General features: G+C 35.7%; 1 protein-coding gene across 3 annotated transcripts in view; it reads right to left on the reverse strand.

Annotated features, from left to right (window-relative positions):
* Positions 1 to 26,697, reverse strand: part of Plscr4 (phospholipid scramblase 4) — a 43,396-nt gene extending 16,699 nt beyond the window's left edge. For all 3 annotated transcript variants that reach the window (XM_013071095.3, XM_013071094.3, XM_004834398.4), the window contains exons 1-4: positions 26,556 to 26,697; positions 26,202 to 26,243; positions 15,937 to 15,963; positions 14,740 to 14,835 (exon numbers count right to left, since the gene is read on the reverse strand). In XM_013071095.3, coding sequence (XP_012926549.1) covers positions 14,740 to 14,835; positions 15,937 to 15,943 — 103 coding nt within the window. In that variant the 5' untranslated portion in view covers positions 15,944 to 15,963; positions 26,202 to 26,243; positions 26,556 to 26,697. The remainder of the gene's footprint in view (positions 1 to 14,739; positions 14,836 to 15,936; positions 15,964 to 26,201; positions 26,244 to 26,555) is intronic.
* Between the last annotated feature and the right edge of the window lie 227 nt (positions 26,698 to 26,924).

Below are 26,924 nucleotides of genomic sequence, written 5' to 3' on the forward strand. Positions count from 1 at the left end.
ATAAAATCAACCTCGTATCAGCAGGGAATCCTACCTGAGACCTGACCTACAAAGTCTGCTGAAGCCTTGGTGGCTATATATGATGGGAATTCAAAAAAATGGAACTAGATTGCCTGTTTTCAAAAGTGGATGTTTAAATTTACTACTTTTAAATTTATAAAAGAAATAATTTCCACATATTGTTTCATAGATTGTGGCTAATACCAAGTGTTACAAAATAATCTGGAGTTCTTGGGTTCCATTCCTATTAACTAAGAATCTCTAAGGCAATATTTAAGAAGGAATATATTTAATTTTATTTATTCTTTTAAATGTGCAATTCAGTGGTATTAATATATACTCAGACTTGAGCAACCATCAGCGTTATCTAAATCTAGAAATTTCATTACTGATGAAAGAATACCATAGCCATTAGCAGCCATTTCCATTTCTCCCTCTCCCATACCAGGAAATCACTGTCTCTACAAACTTGCCCAATTTGGACATTTCATATACGTGAAGTCAATACAGTGTGTGACCACTGCATCTGGTGTCTTACACAAGCATGTTTTCAAGTTTTATTCACTGTAGAACATATCAGTACTTCCCTACTTTTATGGCTGAGTAATATGCTACTGTGTTGATATATCTCATTACTTCTATCTTTTAATTCAGTTGGTGATACTTGGGTAGTTTTCACTTTGAGCTCTCATAAATAATATTGCTGTGATCATCTGTGTATAAGTTTTGATGTGGATATGTTCTCAATTCTCTCTCTAGGACTGAAAGAGGTTGAATATTTGGTAACTCTATGGTTAACTTTTTGAGAAACTGCAAACTTGTTTTCCAGAGTGTTTCCATCATTTTACACTCCCACCTACTGCGTATGAGACTTCTACTCTCTACACATACTCATTTTTATTTTGGTCATCTTAGTGGGTGTGAGGTAGTGTCTTTTTGTGATTTTGATGTGCATTATACTGACAAGTAATGATGCTGGGCATCTTTTCATGTACTTATTGCCCACTTATCTTCTTTGGAGAAATATCTATTCAAATTCTTTAAAATGGGATAATTTTTCTTTTTATTGCATTGAAAGTATTCTTTGTTCAAGATAAAAGTGTCTTGCCAGATAAATGGTTTGAAAGTATTTTTATGTCATTTTGTATTTTGTATTTTCTGTCATTTTGTAGGTTGTCTTTTTTCTGTCTTGATAATGTCCTTTGATACACAAAAGTAATTGATTTTTATAAAGCCCAATTTATCTTTTTTCCCCTTTGGTTGCTTGTGCTTTAGCTGTCATAACTAAGAATCTACTGCATAATCCAAAATCATCAATATTTACATTTACATCATCTTCTAAAAGTCTTGTTTTTGTTCTTGTATGTAAGTGTTTGATACATTTTGAGTTAATTTTTATATATAGTTTTAAGGGTTTTAACTCTTTTGCATATGGACATCCTGCTGTTTAGGCATATGTTCAAGTCTTTCCCATTAAATTATTTGGCATGCTTATCAAAAATCAATTGGCTGTAGATGTTTGCATTTACTCCTATCTCTCAATTCTCTCTCAGGGGTCTACATATCTATCTTTATGTCTTTATTATATGGCATAAGTCACTGCAGTTTTGTAGTAAGTTTGGAAATTGCAAATTTAAGTTCTTCATTTTTTTAAAGATTGTTTGAGTTATTTGATCCTTTACATTGCCACATGCATTTTGGGATTAACTGATCTACTAGGAAAATGATAAGAATTATGTTTAATCTGCAGATCGACACCTGTGGATAGCACCATTTAACAATACTTACATTTCAAAGCTATGAACGTAGATGCTTTTTAACTTATGTAAGTATTTGTTAATGTCTTTCAACAATGTTTCATAGTTCTCAATGTGCAAGTCTGACATATCTTTTATTAAATTTATTGCTGATTATTTTATTCACTTATTCTTGAGATGGGATGTGTTGCCCAGGTTGACCCCAAACTCCTGGGCTCAAGTGATACTTGTGTTTCAGTCTCCCAAATAGGTATGTCACTGCATCCATTTATTTTATTATGTTTGATGTTATTGTATATGAAATTGTACTGTTAGTTTGTTTTTCACATTTTTCATGGTCAGTATATAACAATATAATTGGATTTTTATAGATTGATTTTGTGTCCCACCACAAAACTCTTTTGTACTGCTGCTTATGTGCACACATGTATTCCATAGGAGACATGCATGATCTTGTCACAAATAGAGATAGTTTTGCTTCTTCCTTCAATTTGAATGCTTTTTTTCTAGTTTTTTCTGTACTAAATGCCCTGGTTATAACCTCCAGTACAATGCTCAACAGAAGAGCAAGAGAAGATATCTTAGCCAGCATGGTAGTGCATGGCTGTAATCTCAGCCATTTGGGAAGCTGAGTCAAAAGGATCACTGCCAGTTCAAGGCCAACCTGGGCTACCTTGTAGGTTAGGTTCAAGGTTAGCCTGAACTACATAGCAAGATCCTGTTGAAAAACAACAATAAGAAACCAAAACCAAAAAAAAAAATCTTGTTTTGTTCTTAATCTATCAAGTATGACATTAGATTTTTTTTAATAGATGATCTCTACCAAGTTTGCAGAGTTCCTTCTTATCCCTAATTTTTTGCTCTGTATATTTGCAGCTGAAATATATTTTTAATTTATGTATTTGGAGTTATGTTTTTAATGTAAATATATATGTTTCATTGAGAGACTGACATTTGTTTATCTTGAGTAACAATTTTTGTCTCAAAATAGATTTTTCTGATATTCAATATAATTATTTCATTAGTTCTTATCAATCCCTATGTTTGAAAAACATGGTTCTGATGTAATGCCTTACAAGTGGGAGACATGTTTGTGGGCCATAAATCAATTTTATGATTCATATTTTAATTTTTTTGTTTTTGAAGCAAAACATTTATTGGTACATTTTAGGTATACATAATGACAACATTCATCATAGGAAATTTGTACCTATATAGTACATTTTAATTTTAAAAAATAAAATCAACTCTATTAGAATAAAATAGAACATTTCAAATAGTATTGCCAATATATTATACACTCACCGTATTGAGTATTGCTTGGTGTTATCTATACATACAAATATGTCTACATTTGCATTATTTCCTATGGGTTATAGTAGATTGTCATCAAGAATGTTGAGAGCGAGCTGGGCATAGGAGTAGACAATTGCAATCTCAGCACTTTAGGAGTCTGAGGAAGGAGGGTTGCAAGTTCAAGTCTAGCCTGGGAAGCTTAGCAACTTAGGGAAAATCTCTATATCAAAATAAAATATAAAAAGACTGGGAATGTAGCTCAGTGTAAAGGCCCTGCATTCACTCCCCAGTACCACATGCACAAAAAACAGACTAGAACAAAAGGTTTGTGGAATCTCTAAAATACAGTGTTGCTGAGACTCCTAGAAGTTTACTGAGATGAGAACCAGGGCAAAGATAGTACTTTCTGCAAGGTAAATTGGACAGAGGCTCAGATTTCCGTGATATTTATGTTAAAGAGAAGAGTAGCTTTTGAAGCTAATTAAGCCTGAGACATTTTGGTTACACATAAAAATCTCACTCAGAAAAGTTGTCAATTGTGAAATATTCTCCTAATCCTATCTGAAAACAAGGCGGCAAAATAAAACCAACATTCCTTATGTAAGAAATATTATTAAGCCCATTTCAAGAACTACCTTCTGTGCTTAAGGCTAGAAGACAGAAATGTACACAAATACATGTCTCTCTTCAAGGGCATTCAATTCTTTGGAGGATACACAAATTTATAAGTGAGTGATTATTATGAAGTGAGTAAATGGGGAAACCATAAGTAGATGTAGTGTGTATTAAGAGATTAGAGAGGGGAGATTCTTAAGGCATCCGAGTTATATGAACAGTAACATTTTAGATCTAGCCAGCATCTCCCTAATGGAGAAAGGTTTTATTGCAAGAGAGGCAAGATTAAGTAGATGCACAAAAGAGGCTCACTAGTGCAGAAGTAAAGGCTGTATGTGAAGACTTAGTAGTCAAGGCTGGAAAAAAAAGATAAGCGGGAGTACAGATAATGAAGGACTTTATTCTCTGTGTAAAAAGCTTGAACTTCATGCTAATTCATGGAAAGTGGAGTGATTATTTTACATTTGGAATCCTTTACACACACACACACACACACACACACACATATATATATATATATGATCAGGTTAAACTAGTCAGGAGGTAGATGCAAGGGTTCAGATGGAAGGCAAGAAAATCTGATGAAATCTTATGGTGAAAGAAGGAAGTGGAGAAATCATAATTTAAATTTAAGAAACAGTATTGATTTGGTACTGGAATAGACATAAAGAAGGATTCTCAAGTTTCTGATTTGAGCTCCTGTGTACTTCCATATGAGGGGAAAAATTGAGAATGAGTAAGATGACAAAGTTGGATTGATGATTATTAAATTTGAAAACCCATAATTATCCAGAAGAAGAGGTCTATGGGCAGTTGGAAATGCAAGTTTAGAGCACAGCAGGCTGATAAGGCCAGGGGATACTGGTTCATAAGTGATTGAAAGCAAATGAAACTGGTTGTATTACCAAGATGACTTATGAGAGAGTGTAATAGGATGACTGTAAATTATATGATGAGAGGTCTACCAAAGCTGCATCCTCTCCACCAAAGGAATGTAGCTCTTCCCCTTCAAGACCTGATAATGGCACTTAAATTTCCCCTCATTTTGGCTAAAAGTCCTTGGTTTACTCTAAATTGGATAGGCAGAACCAACATTGTAAAAATTTCCATACATCCAAAACTGATATACAGATTTAATGCAATCTGAATCAAATATCAACAGCATTCCTCACAGAACTAGAGAAAATAATCTTAAAATTCACTTGGAACTAGGAAAGATCCAGAATACCAACAGGAATCCTAGGCAAAAAGAACAAAGCAAGAGGTATCACAATCCCGGATTTCAAGTTATATTACAAAGCTACAGTGATTAAAAAAAAAAAAACAACAGCATAGCACTGGCACAAAAACAATGGAAGAAATGTGGATCACAGGAATAAACATGAATCAATGGAACGAAATAGAGGACACAGAAATAACCCCAGATACATTCAGCCATCTTACAAAAAGAGTCAAAAAAAAAAATGTGTCAGAGGAAAGCTAGCCTCTTTAGGAAATGCTACTAGGAAACCTGATTGTATAGATAAAAGAAGACTGATGCTAGACCTATATCTCTCATTATGTACCTAACTGAAATCAAAATGGATCAAAGATCAAATAGTAAAACAGAAACACTTAACCTGCTGGAAGATAAGATAGGTAAGTCATAGGCATATGCATGGACTTTCTGGATGGAACCACATTGTACAAGACATAACATGAAGAATCAGCAAATGGGTTTATTTCAAATTTAGAATCTCACAGTAAAGAAACAATAAAGAAAAAATCAACAGAGTGAAGAGACAACCTATAGAATGGGAAAAAATTTTGCTAGCTATACTGATAGAGGAGTAATATCTAGAATATATAAAGAACTCAAAACATTAGACTCCCCCCAAAACAAAGACCCAATCAAAAAATGGGTGACTGAAATGAATAGACACTTTTCATAAGTCAAATGGTGAAATAAAAACAAAATATCTTCAACATCCTGGCTATTAGAAAAATGCAAATTAAAACAACACTGAGGTTCTTACTCCAGAAGGTATGATTATCATCAAAAAAATTAAATAACAGCAAATGCTGGTGAGGCTGTGAGGGAAAAAGGAACTCTTATACACTGTTAGTGAAAACAGAAACTAGTACAACCACTATGGAAATCAGTACGGGGATTCCTCAAAGAGCTAAAAATAGACATTTCTTTTGATCCAGCTACTCCCCTTCTAGATATCTTTTAGAAGGAGTTAAAGATACCGTATTACATTGATATATGCATAGTCATGTTTATAGCAGGACCATTCATAATAGGTTAATCATGGAATCAGCCTATAAGCCCATCAACAGAACAATGGATAAAGAAATGTAGTATTTATACACAATGAAGTAATTCCCTGCCTTAAAGTATAACTTTGAGCTATTTGTAGAAAAATAGATGCACCTTGAGACCATAATGTTAAGTGAAATAAATCAGACACACAAGTTTAAATATTGCATGGTTCTTTTATATGAGAAAGCCAAAGTATAAACAAATAAAAGAGCAAAATAAAAAATAGATAATAGGAAACAGGGAGATAGAACTTTTGTAAATGGGAAATAGACCAAGAGATGGAAGGGGGTAAGGAAGAAGGGGACATAAAAAGAAGATGAATCATGTACCAACTCCCCACAATAAATATGATCATTGTGTGCTACAAACATAACTAATAAAAACACACAAATTTATGCAATGAATGATTTTTGTTATATGTGTTATCTAATGTTAAGAGAAGTGAAGAAGAAACATCATGAAATTGTATGTGGAAAACTGGCTTCTGAACTTTGATATTACCCTTAAGGGTTCTGATTGGTTCTGCAGAAAAACAGAGCCAAACACATCAAAACTAAACAAACAAAATATATCTGACTTTGTGCATGTGTAGTAATCCTAACCTAAAGTCCAAAGCATTGTCCTACCTTGTGCTAGTGTTAGAAAGAGTGCCTTATGGGATTTGAATTTTCTTAGTTATTCTGATATTATCCTTTGGTTTGATTTCAAAAAACATGCCATTTTCATTCTAAATAGACTGCACATAACAATGGTTTCTTCCTGAACTATTCTTTTCTACAAGAATAGTGCACAAATTTATTTTTGTGGAAATACATAACAAGTAAGTATAATGAAAAAGGAAATTATATAATTGAATTTAATTAAATTTATTTAAAGCCAAATATTTCAAGTACAGTATTTTAATTTCTTATTTGAATTACAACAATATCATCTGTCATAGGTACATATACTGTGCAGCCACTGGGTGGTGATCATAGTGAATTTTTATTATATTTTTATAATTGAAATTTCACTAGTTGTATGGTCTGCTCTATATTCTTTAAACTTATCTGTTCACTTAATTTTGAAGACTGTCTCCTACTCTTTTGAGGCTAATTTTCTCATATAGATAAAATAGGTACTTTTCCAGATGAGGAGATCATATTATAACCAGTGTTTGCTTCCTAGAAATGGTGTAGTTTCAGTTCTAGTGAAATCCAGATTCTTGGATATATACTGATAATATTGAATATATATATATATATCGATAATGTATATCATGTAAATCATGTTGAAAGTTACCAAAGTAACACATAGAGAAATGGGCAGATGTTGTAATTACAATTTGGATTTGCCAGTACCTGTATGTGGAAGTTAAGGCATGAGGTGTTATAATAGTTCATATCCCCAAATATCAATAAACGGGGGAGAGGAAGCCCTGATGCTTCCAGGAAACACTGTAGGGACAGCAGTTACCCAAGCCCTATGGATAATATAACTAGAGCCTGAAAACATCTTTGCCATCATCCTGTGGATACTTGGGTTTCTTAAATCCCTTCGGAGCCTAACCCCACTGTTTCAGCCTCTACATACACACTTAAGCATGTATTTAAAGAAATAGTATTACAGAGAGGAGTCTGAATGTTGGGAGAGTCGCCGGCTATGCCAGGTGTGTGGCAATGATGTGCTAAGAAATTGATAATAAATGGGGCTTGGTGGCACACACTTGTAATCCCAGCTATTCAGGAGGCTGAGGTAGAAGGATCACAAGTTTGAAGCCAGTCTGGGCAACTTAGTAAGTTCCTCTTAAGAAAAAATTTTTCTGAGTTGCACTGAAAACACCGAATCAGCCTGCTGCAGACCGGCAGGTCTGCGGACGCGGTCCTGAGGTCGTCAGTCACGCTGAAAACACCGAATCAGCCCATGCCCCAGTAGCAATCCACTGGACTCCCCCCTCCCTCCTTTGGCCTCTTCTCTGTACAGCCACCTGGTTCCACACTACAAAGACGCAGAGGACACCGGACCACCAGACCACTGTACTGGAGCTAATCAAGTTCTCAGTATTTAAAGAATTCCTGCCCAGAGGTAGGGGCTTCTGAGATGCCGTCCCACTGCTCCTGGTCCATAGGAAGGGGCTTCCGGGCCACCAACTGTCCCATCGCTCCTGGCCCAGAGGAAGGGGCTTTTGGGCCACCATCCCAACTGCCACTCTCAGCCCCTGGCCCACTTCTTCCAGCTCAGAGGAGGTGAGCTGCGCAGGCGCCAACAGCACCCCCCTGCCCCCCCCATCAAAATGAGAAAACACATAAATAAGTCTCAAAACCAGACTTCCAGATCACCTACAGCAACCCCAAAGGGAAATGAGATGGAACACTCTGATACTCAACCACCTGGACCCACTGAACTGGCAACAAAAGAGGATCTGGAAAAAATGAAATCAGAAATAATTTCTCAGAAAACAGGAGAAATTGTGTGCCTAGTGTAAGACATGATTAATAAATCTAGAGAGGAGCTAAGGAACATGATGGAATCCCAACATAGGAAACAAATGGAATCCATAAAACAGATGCAAATAGATTTCCAGGACATGAAAAACTCCACTGAAAGTCTACACAGCAGAATGAGCCAATGTGAAGACAGAATTTCAGATATAGAAGATAAGATTACAATTAATGACCAGGAAAAGAAAAATTGTTTCAAAATTATAAGGGAACACGAGAAATCAATCCAGAAGCTACTAGACAATGCAAAGAAGAATAACATAAGACTGATCGGAGTCAATGAAGAAACAGGAGAGAGTGCAGATGACATAAAAACACTCTTTGCAGAAGTAATGGCAGAAAATTTCCCAAGCAGGGGAAAAGAACTTGACATACAGATAAGTGAAGCACACAGGACTCCAAATAGCCTTGATTGAAAAAAAAAATCTATACATAGGCATATAATTGTTAAGATTCCAGAAACTCAAGAGAAGAACAAAGTTCTGCAAGCAGTTAGAGAAAAGAAACAAATCACATACAAAGGAAAGCCCATCAGAATCACAGCAGACTTCTCAACACAAACCCTCAAGGCAAGAAGAGCTTGGAGTGACATATTCCAAGCCCTAAAAGAAAACAGCCTCCAACCCAGATTGATGTACCCTGCAAAACTATCTTTCAAAATGGATGGAGAAATAAGATACTTTCATGACAAAGAGCACCTTAGGAACTTCGTGAATACCAAACCAGCACTCCAAAGAATTTTACACAATATCCTACGAACAGACATTGAGGATCACAACCCCAGGAAGAAAAGCAGAATGAACCCATCTGGTACGACAAGAAATTAAATGTAAAGGGGGAGAACCCAACAAAAAGAAAAAGTCATGGCAATGACAAGTCAATATGTTTCAGTTATAACCATCAATGTTAATGGTCTCAATTAACCAATCAAAAGAAACAGACTGGCAAAATGGGTCAAGAAGCAAAATCCAACAATATGCTGCATAAAAGAAACACACAAAATTCAAAAGGAAACTCATAGACTGAAAGTTAAAGGGTGGAAAACAATACTCCATGGGACGGGAACCCAAAAAAAAAGCAGGAGTAGCTATCCTCTTGGCAGATCAAGTAGATTTCAAACCAACACTGATTAAGAGAGATGAAGAACGACACTACATTCGTGTAAAGAGAACAATCCAAGAGGAAGAGATGACAATCATAAATATCTATGCACCAAACACTAGTGCACCCAACTATATAAAACAAATGCTAACAGACATGAAAAGTCATATATGCACCAATACAATTGTAGTGGGGGACCTCAACACCCCACTGTCACAAATAGATAGATCAACTAGACTAACAATAAGTAATGAGATACTAGAACTCAATGGAACTCTTGAACAAATGAACTTAACAGATGTTTACAGAGTCTTCCAGCCCACAAAATCAGAATACATATTCTTCTCAGCTGCACATGGGTCATTCTCCAAAATAGACCACATACTCACACATAGAACATGTTTAAGTAAGTGCAAAGGAATTGAAGTTATCCCCTGTATATTATCAGACTATAGTGCGATGAAATTGGAGATCTATAGCAAAAGAAACTCAAAAAATTTCATAAACACGTGGAAATTGAACAACACACTTCTGAATAACCAGTGGGTCACAGAGGAAATTAAAGAAGAAATCAGACAGTTCCTCCAATTAAATGACAATGACAACACAACATATCCGAATCTATGGGACACAATGAAAGCAGTCTTATGAGGGAAATTCATAGCAGTGAATATGCATATTAGGAAAACAGAATGAGCCCAATTAAAGAACCTGATGCTGAACCTCAAGCTTCTAGAAAAAGAAGAGCAGGACAACCCCAAAGCTCATACAAGGGAGGAAATTATAAAGATCAGAGGAGAAGTAAATCCAATGGAGACTAAGAGAAAGATACAAAAAATGAATGAAGCCAAGAGTTGGTTCTTCGAAAGAATCAACAAAATTGACAAACCCTTAGCCAACCTTATCAGCAAAAGGAAAGAAAAGGCCCAAATCCATGCAATTAGGAATGAAAAGGGTGAAATTACAACAGACCCAGCAGAAATCCAGAGGATCATCAATACCTACGTCCAGAATCTATACGCCAATAAGATGGAAAACACAGAAGAAATGGGCAGATTCCTAGATACATACGAATTACCAAAGTTGAACAAAGAAGACCTAAAAGTTCTGAACAACCCAATATCAACCAATGAAATTGAAAATGTAATTAAAAACTTATCAACTGAGAAAAGCCCGGACCCTGATGGCTTCACTGCTGAATTCTACAAGACATTTAGAGAGGAACTACTGCCACTACTGTTTAAACTCTTCAATGAAATTGAAAGGGAAGCAATACTCCCAAATTCACTCCTAGAAGCAAGCATCACCTTGATCCCCAAAGCAGAGAAAGACCCAACCGAAAAGGCGAACTATAGTCCAATCTCACTAAAGAACACAGATGCAAAAATCCTTAATAAGATAATGGCAAACAGAATGCAGAAGATCATCAAGAAGATCATACACCCTGATCAAGTGGGATTCATCCCAGGGATGCAGGGATGGTTCAATATATGAAAATCAATTAATGTAATACACTATATCAATAGAGCCAAGGACAAAAACCATATGATTCTCTCCATAGACACAGAAAAAGCATTTGACAAAATCTAACATGCATTTATGATAAAAACCCTACAAAAAATTGGAATAGATGGTCTCTACCTCAAACTGATAGAAGCCATCTATGAAAAACCAACAGCCAATATCATACTACATGATCAAAAACTGAAATCCTTCACACTAATGTCAGGAACAAGACAAGGATGCCCACTATCACCACTCTTGTTCAATATAGTTCTGGAAACATTAGCCACGGCAAGCAGACAAGAGAAAGAAATAAAAGGAATAAAGATAGGTAATGAAGAAGTCAAATTGTCAATATTTGCAGATGACATGATACTCTATATAGAAGACCCCAAGAACTCCATCAAAAATCTTGTAGACTTAATAACCAAATTCAGTCAAGTAGCTGGTTACAAGGTCAACACACAAAAATCAATAGCTTTCCTCTACACCAATGACAGACTCACTGAGAGAGAAATAGGGCAAATAATTCCTTTCACAATAGCATCCAAAAAACTGAAATACCTAGGAATCAACCTAACAAAAGAAATCAAAGACCTCTTCTCTGAAAACTGTAGCACTCTGAAAAGAGAGATTGAAGATGATATCAGAAAATGGACAGACATCCCCTGCTCCTGGGTAGGAAGGATTAATATAGTGAAAATGGCCATACTTCCAAAACTGCTATATAGATTTAATGCAATTCCAATTGAGATCCCAGCAGCATACTTCATGGACCTTGAGAAAACAATCCAAAAATTCATTTGGAACAAGAAGAGACCCAGAATAGCAGAAGCAATTCTAGGTAACAGAGACATGGCAGGGGGTATCACAATCCCCAACCTGCAACTCTACTACAAAGCGACTGTGATAAAAACAGCATAGTACTGACAAAGAAACAGACCTGAGGACCAGTGGAACAGATTAGAAGATGCAGAAACAACTCCAGACACACTCAGCCACCTCATCTTTGATAAAGGAGCCAAATACCCCCACTGGAGGAAAGATAGCCTCTGTAATAAATGGTGCTGGAAAAACTGGGTTTCAACTTGCCAAAGATTAAAACCAGACCTCTATCTCTTGCCATGCACTAAACTAAAATCAAAATGGATCAAAGATCTAAATATTAAATTAGAAATGCTGAACCAGTTGGAAGAGAGGTTAGGTAGAACCCTTGAAGACATCAGTGTAGGAAAAGATTTTATGAACTAAACCTCAGCTGCCCATGAACTAGCACAAACAAGCAACAAGTGGAATCTCTTCTTATTAAAAAGCTTCTGCACAGCAAGAGGAGCCACCAGCACTGTGAAGAGATAACCCACAATATGGGAAAAAATCTTCAGCTGCTTTTCCTCAGACAAAGGTCTACTATCTCGAATCTATAAAGAACTTAAAAAGATCAGGCCTCCCAAATTTAAAGATCCAATCCAAAAATGGGCATCTGAAATGAACAGACATTTCTCAGACAAGGAAGTAGAAATAGCAAATAAATACATGAAAAAATGTTCAACATCACTGGTCATTCGAGAGATGCAAATGAAAACAATGCTGAGATTCCACTTCACTCCAGAAAGAATGGCTGCTATCATGAAATCAACCAATAAATGCTGGCGGGGCTGTGGGGAAAGAGGAACCCTGCTCCACTGCCGGTGGGAGTGTAGACTGGTGCAAGCACTGTGGAAATCAGTATGGAGATACCTCAAAGAACTAGGACTGGATTCCCATTTGACCCCGCTATTCCACTGCTGGGGATCTTCCTCAAAGAATTAAAAGAATCATACCACAGTGATATCTGCACCCATGTTCACAGCAGCACAGTTTGTGATAGCTAAAACTTGGAAACAGCCCAAATGCCCATCAACTGGAGACTGGATAAAGAAAATGTGGGGTTTTAAAAAATAAAATGGAGTACTACTCAGCCATAAAAAATGAGAAATTGGAGACATTTATAGCTAAATGGATGCACATTGAGGCGATACTCTTAAGTGAAATAAATAGGACACACATGTATAAATACCGAACAGTTTCTCTGGTGTGAGAAACTGAAAGTGTAAATGGGGACTAAAATGTATGGTAGGTAATGTGAAATAGGATGTAAAGGGGCAAAGGGGAAGGAGGTGGGAGGGGTAGGGGAAAGGATAGAAGGGAATGGGATTAATATGAGAAAATGGAAAAATAGAAACAAAATCTTTGTAAATAGGGAGGAATGGAAGGGTTGAAGGGAGGGCTGGGCAAGGGTGAAAAATAAGAACCAAGAGAGACTATGTAAAGGTGCAAATTTCCAATGATGAATGTCATTATATTGTATATCTAAAATGTACCAATGATTAGAATGAATAATCGATAATGCAAAATAGGAAGAAAAGTTCCAAAGGGGTAGGGGTAGTGGGAGTGGCAGGGGAAAAGAAAGAAGGGAAAGGAAAAATGATGAGAAATGGAAAAAATGGAAATAAAGTCTTTGTAAATAGGGAAGGGTGGAGGGGGTGAAGGGAGGGCTAGGAATGGGGAAAAAATAAGAACCAAGATGCATCATATAAAGGTACAAGTTCCCAATGAGAAATGTAATTGTGTTGTATACCTAAAATGTACGAATAAAAGAAAAATAAATAAATAAAATGAAAAAAAGGAAATAGTATTACGTTACATTCATTATGTTCTAAGTCATTAAAATCTTAAAAACTGTACAGATTAAATCCATTTTTTAGGATGAGGCTGTAATCCCCACTACTGTTCAAAATTTATTTTCCTTAGTCAGAAGTAGGTGTATTTTTAATTTTGAAAGTTTTACATGTAAGTAAATTGTTTTCTAAAAATAATGTAATAACTCAAATTTACACTAGCAGAGTACCTATTCTGTGTCACAACCAGCAGTGTATTGAGATTTACATAAACATTTGTCAGAACAAGTTCCTTAGTCAATACTCAAGGCCATTCCCTTCCATTTGTCTGCATTTCTCCTAACATTTTTCCTATGTTAGCCTCATTCCATATCTTTTTGAACACATGCTTTTGAACACACGATCTTTCTCCTAGATATAATCCTTTCTATTTTTTCTTTGACTGTGAAATATTTAACATGACAGCAAAACTTTCTCAGTTAGGCTTTCCTCCAATCTCAGAGTCAGACGCCATGTTCTTTGCCCCATAGTATTCATTCTCTCTCTCTCTCTCTCTCTCTTTATCTATAGATACATAACAGAATGTCCATATTGGTATTAATACTTGTACAGCTTCCTTCCCCAGTAGTTGGTACATCCTGTGAAGACAGGAATATGTTCTAATTGTCAGATGGTAAACTACAGCATCTGCCAAAAATACGTATACCCACTTCAGCAGTTGCCCATACTAATAAATGTCTAGAAGCTAATGGCCACCACTTTGAGCACCTCTTGCAACTGTAGTGGGCAAAGGTAACTTGTATTAATCACATGATGTCTCAATAAATTTAGTATTAAAATATTCACACAGGTTTTTCTCTTCCTGATGTATACAATTTTTTTGCAGACTCTGTATTTGGCACCATATTCACATTCATTATCTGTTTATTGAAGTAATCCATGAAATGGTTTACTTAAAAATCAATTTTAATTATTACTGAAGCTTTCTGGAGTGAGGAAAGAACCTTTGTGTATATTTATCCTACCTGGAACAACGTGAGAAGTGTAGTCAGGAGGAGCATCGGGTCTTGCATCTGGTGTTTTGGTTTGATTTTCCATTTCATCTGCAGGCAGCTCAGGGGCTGTGGGTATTATAGTTGAGATAAAAAATATATATATACATTATTTACAAAGAAAATGATAATATGATTGTAAAGCACATTGATTTTTTCATGTAAACATGCATGAAGGAATATATTCAATATAAAATACACTCGTATTTCTTATGAAAACCCATAATCATATATTACGTATCAGTGTATTAAGAAATTTCATCAATTTTAGGTCAAACCTAGATTAAAATGGAAGAATTACACTGTGCTTCGATTAGAGCAGTGAGCTTTTATACCAGTGGGTCAGCTGACCTGATTTTGACTTCTATCTACATGGTAAATTGGCTCAATGACAGTGAAAATTCTTTCTCCTAACATTTGGAGAAAATGGGCAAATACAGAGTGAATTCCGTTTTTTTCCTGATTCTCTTTGAAAAGTGCTGTTGACTTAATTTCAAAACATAACATCATAGATACTCAGTAGTTTAAAAACTCGCAGTGGTGTCATATACATTTTAGACCCAGTTCAGTCTGTATCTACAATGACTCGGATGCTTGCTATATTCTTCCTAAAAGCAGCCTTGTCATAGGAATTGCTTCATGGGAGGAGCTGAAGTCATTTTTCATGATGTTATACTTTGTCCTGTGGATGAGATTAGACAAATTTTTCGCTGGACCTCTGTAAGAAAAGTTCTGAATTTCCTAACAACTGGCTTCTTTTATCTTATAAAAAATGTAAATTCCACACCTCTGGTGTTGCTGACTTTATACAGGTTACTATAAAATGGAGGGTCTATCCTATCCTATGAAAGGCAAGATGTCACTGCAGCTCTTTACTTCCACTACCTCTCTTTGCAGACCTACTTCCCTATCCTTATTTTTCCTTTACATCATTTTCCTTACATATTTTAAAGATTGTTCAGTAGGTATGTGCCAATATGAGATGCTTTTTAATTCTTTTTTGACAAATATAAACAGAAATATTCATATAGATAAATGAATATATATGCAAATATATTCAAATTCTTTTCATTCTGAAATCTTATTGTTTAGCATTTGAATATAACTTCAAAATGAAAATGATTCACATTTGAAAATGAAATATATTCAAATTTATTCACAAAATCATACCTGACATTTTGAAGAATTCCAATTATCCTGAAAAAGAAAATATTTTAATGCCTTAAAATATGTATGTGTTTATATATAAATATATATATATATATTATGACTTAGTAATACATAAGACAAGTTCTGTAATTTCTTTAGGCACCAGTCTTTACATTCATCACTTCATTAATTCTATAAATACTTATTGAACTCCTATTATGTACAGTCCTGGGGTACTATTACAGAGGTGAAGAACACAGAAAAAAAAAAAGACAAGCAAAAATCACCAGATATTCTGTTGCCCACTCTGCTGGATTTTATATTTTAGCAGGTGGGGCTAAAAAACACATCAAGAAATACTTCAGTTTAAATTAACTAGTATAATTAAGAAGAAAATTAAAAGGTTTAAGAGAAACATAGATGAGAAGTTCCAGGAAGGTCAGGGTCAGTCTCTCTTAAGAGGGGGACTTTAAGCTATCTGAACTATGAAAAGAAAATATCACACTAAAGTTGTGGGGAGAGAATTTCTGGAAGACAGAAAGGTAAATGCAAAACCCAGAGATGGTAGTGAGCAGTGATATTCAAAGAAGAGAAAAATGCTGTGGTAACTGGGCCACAGTGAATGAAGAGAACCAAGGTAAGAAATGAAGACAGGGCCGGGGATTTAGCTCAGTGGTTTTGCCGCCTGCTGCGCAAGCGCAAGGACCCAAGTTCAATCCCTGGTACCAAAAAAAAAAAAGAAATGAAGACAGAGGTCTGATCACAAGCAAAGGCCATGACAAAGTGTTTGGAATAATTCATTGGCCCTGCAACTGGAAAGTCTTCAGAGGATTTTAACTAGAGGGGGGTAATCAGATCTGACTAGGGCTGTACCCTAAGAGGGCAAGAACAAAAGCAGGGAGCAGGGAGGGATGGCAGCAGTAGTCCAGGTGGGAACTGATGCTGGCTTAGACTGAGGATCTTATATGGTGAATTTTTAATTTTTAAAAAATTATTACAGTAAAAGATACATTGCTATAGATCTCTCTCTAAACACTCTCCCTCATTGTATACACACATCCCATCATTTTTGCCACCTGTGGAAGTAGTTCTTTCATGAATGTCTTTATAAGGTGTAATAAAAAATACAGTGAATGCTGCCTCTGAGTGCCATCTAATGGATTATTCAATGGGTTGGATCGGAAACCCTGTGCTTTCTGGCTCTTCCTCAAAGTCAAAATGACCATGAAAGGTAAATGTTTTGAATTGATTTGGGACTTCGAGGCAGCTGTGACGGCCCAGCTAAAGGCACAAAAGAGGACTTCCAGAACTGCTTTCAAAAGTAGCAAGAATGATGGGATAAATGTGTTCAAAGAAAGGGCGAATATTCTAAGGATTATTAATGGCAATATGTCCTTTACATAATAAATTTTTAAAATTAAAATATTCAGATCTCACATAGTATGATTCCAATGAAGAACGTTCAATTGGAAATCTTAAAAAACACCAACAGATACATATCTGGAGGACAACCTTAAGAAAATGCTAAATAATTAATGAAAAAAAAATCAGGAAAATGGCTCCATATGAAGGAGAACTGATATAGGAGCTAGTGTTGAGCAGTGGCTTTCAAAAGGCTCTAAGTCCCTGCTGATGTTCCAGTTATCATGGTAATGGGAACAGTGAGGTACAGTACTAGTTTTTAAAGGGCACATATGTGTTTAAATATGCATATTTGGATGTATGACATCACTTCAAAATACACAAGACCATCTGACAGCTTTGTGTTAATTCTAACCTTCTAATTAAAGATCTGTTGTTCATTTTTTTGTGTTAAGTCTGGGGATTGCAAATCATCAAGGAACCAAAAAGGAAACTAAGGGGCCAGGGATTTAGCTCAGTGGTGCCATCTCCTCCCTCACAGCCACAAGGTCCTGAGTTCAATTCTCAGTACCCAAAAAAAAAAAAGGAAACTAGAACATTTTTTAAGTACCTCACTTAAAAGTAGGCCAATTATCTTCCTGTCCATCTATTCATCTATCCACACATATATACATATCTGCATATATCTATCATCTTTTTAGCTATTAATCTTGGCAAACTGTGTCGTAGCGTACAAAAGTAGCAAATAATAACTGCTGAATCTATGTGAAGACATATATTTAAAATATTACTAGTTTTAAAAGGTTTCATTTTCAAAACACTGTAAAACATGAAGGAAAAAATACAGAAATCAAGAGCCCAAACTGGAAGTAGTAACTCTGGGAAACAGGCCTCAAAATCTTGACTTCTGTCAAAATCCCAAGTGATTCTTATAATCCATCAGGCACACTTAAGAGCATATAAAGAAGAGTAACAGTTCTTAACTATGCCAAGCAGAAATTAAGAATTCAATTCTGATTAAAGATATTGAATAACAAGTTAAAAAAGAAACATTTTAGAAATCTATAAAGTTTAACAGCAACTAGTATCAAATTGAAGTAAAAAACAATATATCTACAGAAATGGCTCACCAATTGCAGGTGCTCTGTCGCTTATCTTCCCTCTTCTTATTTTACTATTTTTTTCCTCACCACTGTATATTCTCTTCCTTTCCTTATATAGTTCTACAATATTATTTTAGCCAAATTTTTATATAAAACAGGATAATTTACAGTTGGTATAAATATGTTGTTAACTTAATTATCTCTTAGTATTGAGTGAATTGTGTCAGAGTTCCCTATCATTCAGAAACAACAAAAATGCCTTATGTTGAAGAGACCGATCTTTGGTCTTGTATCAGATGGTAACTACTGTAGAAAACTGAGCCATGTCTCCTTAACAGGTTAGTATTACAAAGTCCAGAGAGCTCTTATTTTCAGAGGCCTTGGTATTTCAGAGACATATGATTCATACAGGGGAATCTAACCAGGTTGGGAGAATAGAGAGTCCAAGTCACAGATGGTATAACTGGACTGTAGCTGGGGTTTGCTGCCTTGAAAAGCAGCCCTCATATTAAATGACATCCTACAGTAAGACAGTCCACATGAACATCACTTTTTTTCCAATATTGTACTGTTACATATTTGCTCTTCAATTTCACTGTCATTGTAAACAATGACACTCTTGAGTGAAGCCCAGTAAAACCAAAAAGTCTAGAACCCACACTGCATATATCTGAAACTTAAGTCACAAAATCCAGAATGTCAGCTCACTGTAGTTGAGTATTAACTGGAATCTGTCCTAATTTCTGGGCAGGGGATCCTTTGGGCTGGTGACAATCTCTAGGCCCAAAGCTTGGAAGCCTGTATACCAATTGTAAAACTGTGAGTCTAGCTTGCCTCTGAAACCTTCATCCCTGAGAAGAGAGAAAAGAAAGTAGGAGGTCCTGTATATACAATTCCTTCTGCTTTGTAGCAGGGACAGAATAAAAGGCTTGTTCCCCCAAAGTCCTATACTAAGTACCATACCATACCATCTTTGTCAATAGATATAGTATATAATTGCTACAACCTGATATCTTTTGTAAATCTTAATCCTTCCTAAGGACATTTTAAGGAAGATATTATATCTTTTATAATAAAGCTTTTACGTAGAGTACTATCATAAGTTCTGTTAGTCACACTAGCAAATGATCAAATCTGAGGAGATGATGGGAAGCCTTGAATTTACAACCAGTTGGCAGAAGTATGGGTGGCCTGGAATCCCCCAAACCTGTGGCTGGTATTTGAAGTGAGGACAGTCTTTTGGGGAATTGTGCCCATAAATCTGGAGAGTACGTATTAACTCTGAGAACTGGATTGCAGCCCTGAACTTAGATTACCAAAATCATTGCTAAACTGTTACAATGCACACATTCATACACACACACACACACACACACACACACACACACACACACACACACACAGAGCCCTCTGATTACAGTAGCAGAAGCATAGGGGGGAAATATCAGAAAAGTACAATCCAAACAAAGTTAATTTTGTATTTTTCTCTGGCATTCCTGGTCCGCTACTGTTTCAGTGAAGCCTGAATTATAGTACACAGCTGGAACCATGTACAGAGATAGCTCTAGAAGACCTTTTGTTCTGGCTTGAACAGGGGCTTTCTGAAGTTCAGAAGTTGCCAATTCCCTAATATTTTTTCCTTTGCTGCATTCTCTCCTGCCTAGATTCTGGTAATCCCACTGTTAGAGAAGGAATGCTTTTATTCAAGAAGACTCACAGGTGTGAAAAATACTAAAGGAAAGGAATCTTCTTGATACAAGGAAATATGCTCCCAAGAGCATGGGGCCACATACTCTGTTGCTTTTTTTTCTCTCTGCCCTCTTGAGACTTGGCCTTCAATGCAAGCGAATTTGTGAGAAGCACCTGGCAATAAAAGGTAAACAAAACCTCATTTTTCTGGGTGGAGAACCAAAAAAGAGAAAGGCCCAGAAAATAAGTAAGTAGCAAATAGATCTCAGAGCAGGAGACACTTGGGAAGGTTGTTATGAATAAAGTTGCTTATGAATTCCCAGATTCATTCATGAACCCGAACCTAAACATCTAACTCTAACAAAGACTCTGAGAACTGAAACGAAAAGAACACTGTACAGGCCTGATTGACCACTGGGATGGGTACACATAAGATAGCTCTGAATACCTTGGCAAAGACTTTGAAAATGAAGCTAACATTGAAAGTACAACACCAAGAAACCCAACTGGGTCAACTGTCTGTCAAAACAAAAAAATCAGTTTTCTCTATTGTATTTAAACAAGACGTAGAATCTCATAAAAGAATAATGCAAAATGGTCAGTATGCAATACAAAATTATAGTATACAAAGAACCAGAAAAACGTCAACTTGTAGAAAATTTTCAAAAGTTAATGCCAGGGCCGGGGATTTAGCTCAGTGGTGCCATGCCTGAATTGCAAGCATAAGGTCCTGAGATTGATCCCCGGTGCTGCCAAAAAAAAAAAAATCAATGCCAATATGACATAGATGTTAAATTATCTGGAAATTTCAAGTAGCTACTTTTTTTTTTTTGGGTACTGGGGATCGAACTCGGGACCTTGCGCTTGCAAGGCAGGCGCCGTAACCACTGAGCTAAATCCCCAGCCTTAGGTAGCTATTTTTAAAACTGCTCCAAGAAGTAGTAAATGAAAATTTCAGGGTCAAGAAAATATAATAAAAATTTAAGTAACTGATGTACTCAGGAGACAAATGAAGTTTACATAGAAAAATTTACTGAGCTTAATGGAAAATCAAAAACTATCCAGTCAGAAGGAAGAGAAAAAAAATATAGAAAAATGAACTGGGCTGGGAATGCAGCTCAGTGATGGATTGTATAATTAGTATGCATGAGGACCTAGGGTTGATCAGCACTGACAAAATATTACATTTATCTCCATTCCTATCTATGAATTTGATAAATTTCTGGAAAAGACACACTACCAAAATTGACTCAGGATGAAATAGAAAATCTGAGTATAACTATAACAAGAGAATGAATTAGAATTCAAAAAACTTCCTAAAAGATAACCCAGGCACAGATGACAAATTCTGTACTTAATTAATATCAATTCTTCACAAGCTCTTGCAGAAAAATAAAAGAGTGAACATATCCCAACTCATTTTATAAATTTTTAAAGTATGAAATAGTTGGAGGAAATATTATAAAATATAAATTCGTATTTAAATTTTCATATATATATGAAATTTTCATATATATATTTTCATATATATATTTTTTTTCATATATATATTTTCATATATATATTGGTATTGGTAAAGACTGAATGAAGAAACAGGTAGGAGGACCTACTAGGCTACTGTCAACCAGCTCTAGACAGATGTGCAAAAACATGAAACAAAACTAATCTAACAAAAAATAAGTGATAACAGAGACAGTAACAAGATATGTGTTAAGTCTCTTCAGATAAAACATTTAGTTAAAAGGTCATATAAATGAACAGATCTTTCATTAGAGTTATATATTTAACATATTTATTTAATTTTTGCATGAAATCAATCCTACAAGATATTTGAGATTGATTAATTTTCACTATGGACAAATGAAAATTTCAAGATAAACAAGTTTACAGTTTTTTTTTAATAGTGGCAAAGTTTTACATTTATTAAAGGTAGGAAAAACTAGGCCCTGCAAAGTGAGATTTGGCCAAGTAAAAGTAGAAAAAAGGGAGAAAACAATTTTTAAAATACACCCTATAGCATACAGTGGGCTACTGTGAAGAAACATGGTATCTACAGCATTGTCTCTATAACGTATAGAAATATTTTTCTTATTCATATCATGAATCATAAATCTTTCCAATGAAAAGGTATATAGTAGAATACCTCCTTCTTTTTAGTATCTCTTGTGAATTTTGCAGGTTGTTTATGTGGTTTTATTTTAAAATAGAAGATCAGCTTGAATGAAAGGAAACTGATAGGCACAGTTCATAGATAGCTTTTATTAAACATATTAAATTAGTTCCAATTGTTCCATTTTAGTTTTTTAGAAGGAAATATTTGTTATATGATGTATGAAAAATATCAGAAGAACAATATTCTTACAGTGTTTATAGAACACATTTAAGGAAACATTATCATGCCAATATGCTATCTGGAAAATTTCCAGATAATGTCTTCTTGTATAATTTTTTTCTGGTTACTCGAATAAGATGTCATGTTGCTCACAATGAAATCATATTGGTATGAAACTATGTTTATGAAAAACATCTTAAAAATAGGCATCATCTACAAAAAATCATTAAAGCAGCACACAAATTTACAAGATAAATAGAATTTCTCATACCTCAGTTCCCATTTCCAGTCTGTACATTAGATTTTGTCTACCAAGAGATTTTCTAAGCACATATAAACTAATTTATGTACATTTTAATAAAGTGTCCATTTTCATGTCTTTCTCATTTATTGAAATGTGTTGTTGACTACATTTCAGCTCACATAACCTTATTTATTTATTTATTTTGCTACGGGGCTCGAACTCAGGTCCTTGAGCTTTTGGGGGCAGGTGGCGGAACCACTGAACTAAATCCCTGGCCCACATAACCTTATTTTTTAATGGCTACACCATAATACATACAATTGGTTGTTTAATAATGAAATGTTAAATTGTTTCTAAGTTTATGTTATTACAAATAGTGCTGAATCTGATAATTTACACATACTTCTTTTTATATCTGTATATGAAATACCTGCAAGCAGAGTTGGTGGATCAAAGTTTTGTGCATTTTTGATATAGTCAAATTGTATTAAAAAAACTGAGTCAATTTACACACCAGACAAAAAGTTACATTCTCAATGTAGTGCTTTGTCAAACTTTTTGCTACTGTCAGTCCGATAAGAAGAAAATTAGTTTCATATACTATGTACCTTATAATGGAGGTCAAGCAGTTTTTATTATGTCTGAAAGTCTTTTCCTTCTCCATTTCAGTAAATTGCCTGTAATCTGTTCTTCTCTTTGTTATCTTTTGAGTATGTATGTGTGTGCTTATTTTTGTTTTTTAATTTTTTTCATAATTTGTCATTACTGCATTTCCCCATGCAATTGTCTAAGTTTTCTGTGGTGCATTTTAGATGTTGTCCTTCCTAAAAATAGGGTATCTAATGTTCTCATCCTAGAGAAGGGTCACATAAAGATAAATTTTAGTACAAATGCTAGTGATATCTGTAAGGAATATTAATATTTTTATATTTCCTGTTTTTAACAAAGTTATGAAACCCCTCAGACAAAATTTCTCAATTCAAGGGCTACAAAAAAAAAAATCACACAAATCAATATTAGTGAAGAAGAAAAAGGAAAGGGTTTCCAAAGGAAGCATCAAAAAGAGGATCTTTAAAGAGAAAGAAAATGAAAACTCAGTACGGGAAGCTTTGTGAAAGATAATATCTTTCTTTTACAGTAAAGAACTAATATATGCTGAAAGGAAATGTTCTGTATAAATTAATCACAGACAGTAACTATTATTTTTCCTATTACACAAGGATCATCTCTTTTTCTTTACAAACATTCATTCCTCATAGAAATATTTAATGAATCACTCTGTATCCCAAATTGTTATTTTAAAAATATGTGTGTGTGTATATATATATGTGTGTGTGTATACTTATCTATATATGTGTATACAGAGAGAGACTAGGTTTTACCTTTTTGTCTCTGATTGTTACAACTTATAGTATACTTTGACATATATTCTCATAAGCACATTTAGAGTTACTAAATGGTTTAGTGTTTTAAACCATATACCATTCCACATCTGGACGTACCATAAATAGTATGACCAAATCCTAATCAATGGCTTCAGAACCATTTCTATGTGTTCTGTATACAAACAATGCTACTGTGAACATCTTTGACCCTCGATTGTTTAATAGAGATCTTTATTTGCACCCTTGGGAGCATGTTTTTCGGGGTAAACTTTAATAAGGGAAAGAATATTTGAAAAATTTAATAGTTGCCACATTAATATATTTTGCTAATTCACATTTCCACCCCAATTGACAAAAGTATATTTCTCTCATCACTTTATCAGCAACACAGTATTATCAGACTTTCAAAACTAATGATATAGGCAAAAGTTGATGTCTTTATTTGAATATTTTGGGTAATTAATGGGATTCATAGTCATTATTCTGACTATCATTTGGATTTATCTCTTGCTTTGAATTGACTATTTTAACTGAGTTGTTGATTTTTAAAGTCACTAGTTAGAGTTTTAGACTTTTTAAAGCAAAATTATCTTTTCTGTTTAACAATGTACCCATTTGTCTGTTTTTTTGCATGTGTTAATACAAATTATATCCCTAAATGGGTATAGGTTTTTGTAGTATACTTAGAAATGTTTTCCCTACATGTATGTGTATAAACATTTAACTTTTCCTTTTCTTTGTTTTTTAGGTTTCACATGTTTAGTTTTAAATTAAAAGCCATTTATGTTATGTTCTATTAACAGTAAGGAAAAATTTCAGTTTTATTATTAGTTCTCCCCAATAAATACCTGGTTGTCCAAGTAAGACCAGTTAAATGTTATTTCTTCCTCATTCTTTCACTTAAAATGTTTATCAAACACCAGTTTTCCTTTTATTCTTAAATCTATCTCTACAATTCTGTTGAAATGTCTGGGACTTGGTCTATGTCATTATTTTTTAATCATTTTGATTTTATAATACCTTTTGGCATAAAGTTCCATATGTTTTTTAATTGAAATCTTCCTATTTTCTAGTGTTTATTGTTTCTCATAAAAGATAAATAGTTTTGCTTTAAATATAAAAAAATAGGATTATGTTAATTTAGGTATTATTTTAAGGTTATTACATGTTTAGGGAAATATATGTTGATTGGATATATACATAATTATAGCATATTATATGTAATACATTTTCATTTAAGTTCCTACAGCTTATATTTTTTAAATATTTTTTTCAATTTTTGTTATTCCATGCCAAATTGAGGCTTATTTTGTTCATTGTTTTCTAGTTTACATGTACAGCTCCAACTGATTTTAACAAACTTAGTATAATGCAATTGGAAACTATGCAAAATTTCTTTATTCTTTCTATGAGTTTTTCAGTTGCTTTCTATGAGCATTCAAAGGAATACAATGATATCATATGTAAATTGACAATTTGCATCCTCTTTTTTATTGTGTTTTGTTTTGTATTTTGAGACAAATTCTTACTATGTAGCTTAGCCTGGCCTTGAACTCACTATGTAACCCAAGCTGGAATTCTCAGGCCTGGAATTCTCAGTGATCCTTCTGTCTCAGCCTCTTGCTGGGATTACATGCAAGTGGCACCTCCCTGCTAATTTGTATCCTTGATTCTAATCAGAGTTACTGCATTCTGTCTAATGCCAAAGGTCCATAGGATTCACAACAACTTCCGAGTATGACAATGAACAGTCTTGCCTTTTCCAATTTAATGGAAATGATGCTTGTGTTTTACAATGAACTATGACAGCAGACAGGCAGTCAGAGGAGGTTATCTATTTCTACTACAATAGTATGCAAATTAAACTACTGGATCTATGCCCGTTTAATGTGGATGGAAATCAATCTTAGTACATAATATCTTCATCATACTTTAGTGGCTCCCTTTTAAATATGCAATATAAAACTAAAAACTATACCTTAGATCCTAAGGATAGCAACATATAAAACCACAGAATAGGAGAACATTTAAGCCTTGAAATATGTGTTTTATTTTTTTTAGAACGCAAGTATAACCACAAATAAATTACTTCTCCCCTGTTTGCCCTAATCGACGCTGTGAGAGACTGGTTCTAACACACCCCTCCCTCAGAAGTTACCATCCACGATTACCTGGGATCAGCCAGCCAGTCCGAGGCGCCGCACCGGGTGAGCCTGTGGAAGACGTGAGGACCGAGTCAGGCGGGACCGGTCACGCGCGACGGAGCCCGCGGCTGGAGAGCGCGCCAAGAAGCGCAGCCGCCAGAGCCTCCGCCGCGCCGCGGCCACCGCGTGGAGACCCAGGGGGCCCCGACCCCGGGCCAGCTCGACCTCCACCACCCCCGGAGATGCGACCAAACCCGCCCGGTCTGCACCCGCAGGCCGCAAACTTCCTCAACCACCTGAGGCTGCGCCCGAGCCCCTGCGCCCCAGGCTGCGGCCTCCGCCCGCGTCGCGGCGCCACAGCCCACCGCTCGCGCCCCTCACCGCTCTGCCCGCGACGCTGGCGGGGTCCAGGGTTGGTGCTGTCCGCGGGGACAGAGGAGGAGAAGCGGCGGGAAGAAGGCAGTGGGGCGGCTTCCGAGGCAAAGCAGAGTCCGCGGAGCGCAGGGCGAGGCCCGGCTTCCGGGCGTCTCTGGGTCGCGGATCCGGTGGGCGCGCGGCCACCCGGGCCTCAGACCCCGCGCTGGGAGCCCGAAGGACCGGGGCGCTCCGACGTGGCTCAAGCCTAAAAATACCGGGAGACGGCGGGAAATGAAGACGAAAACAAGTTGTCACCGCGCTAACAGCAGAAGAAAGTAAAAGATAAGGCCGGGCCCCCCTGGCCTCTCAGCAGAGACAGACTTCTGTGCCTGG

The sequence above is a fragment of the Heterocephalus glaber genome, unplaced genomic scaffold (assembly GCF_053883595.1).
Source record: "Heterocephalus glaber isolate CG9 unplaced genomic scaffold, H.glaber_assembly_v1.0 deba00001504, whole genome shotgun sequence".
In the NCBI taxonomy this organism is placed as follows: Eukaryota; Metazoa; Chordata; class Mammalia; order Rodentia; family Bathyergidae; genus Heterocephalus; species Heterocephalus glaber.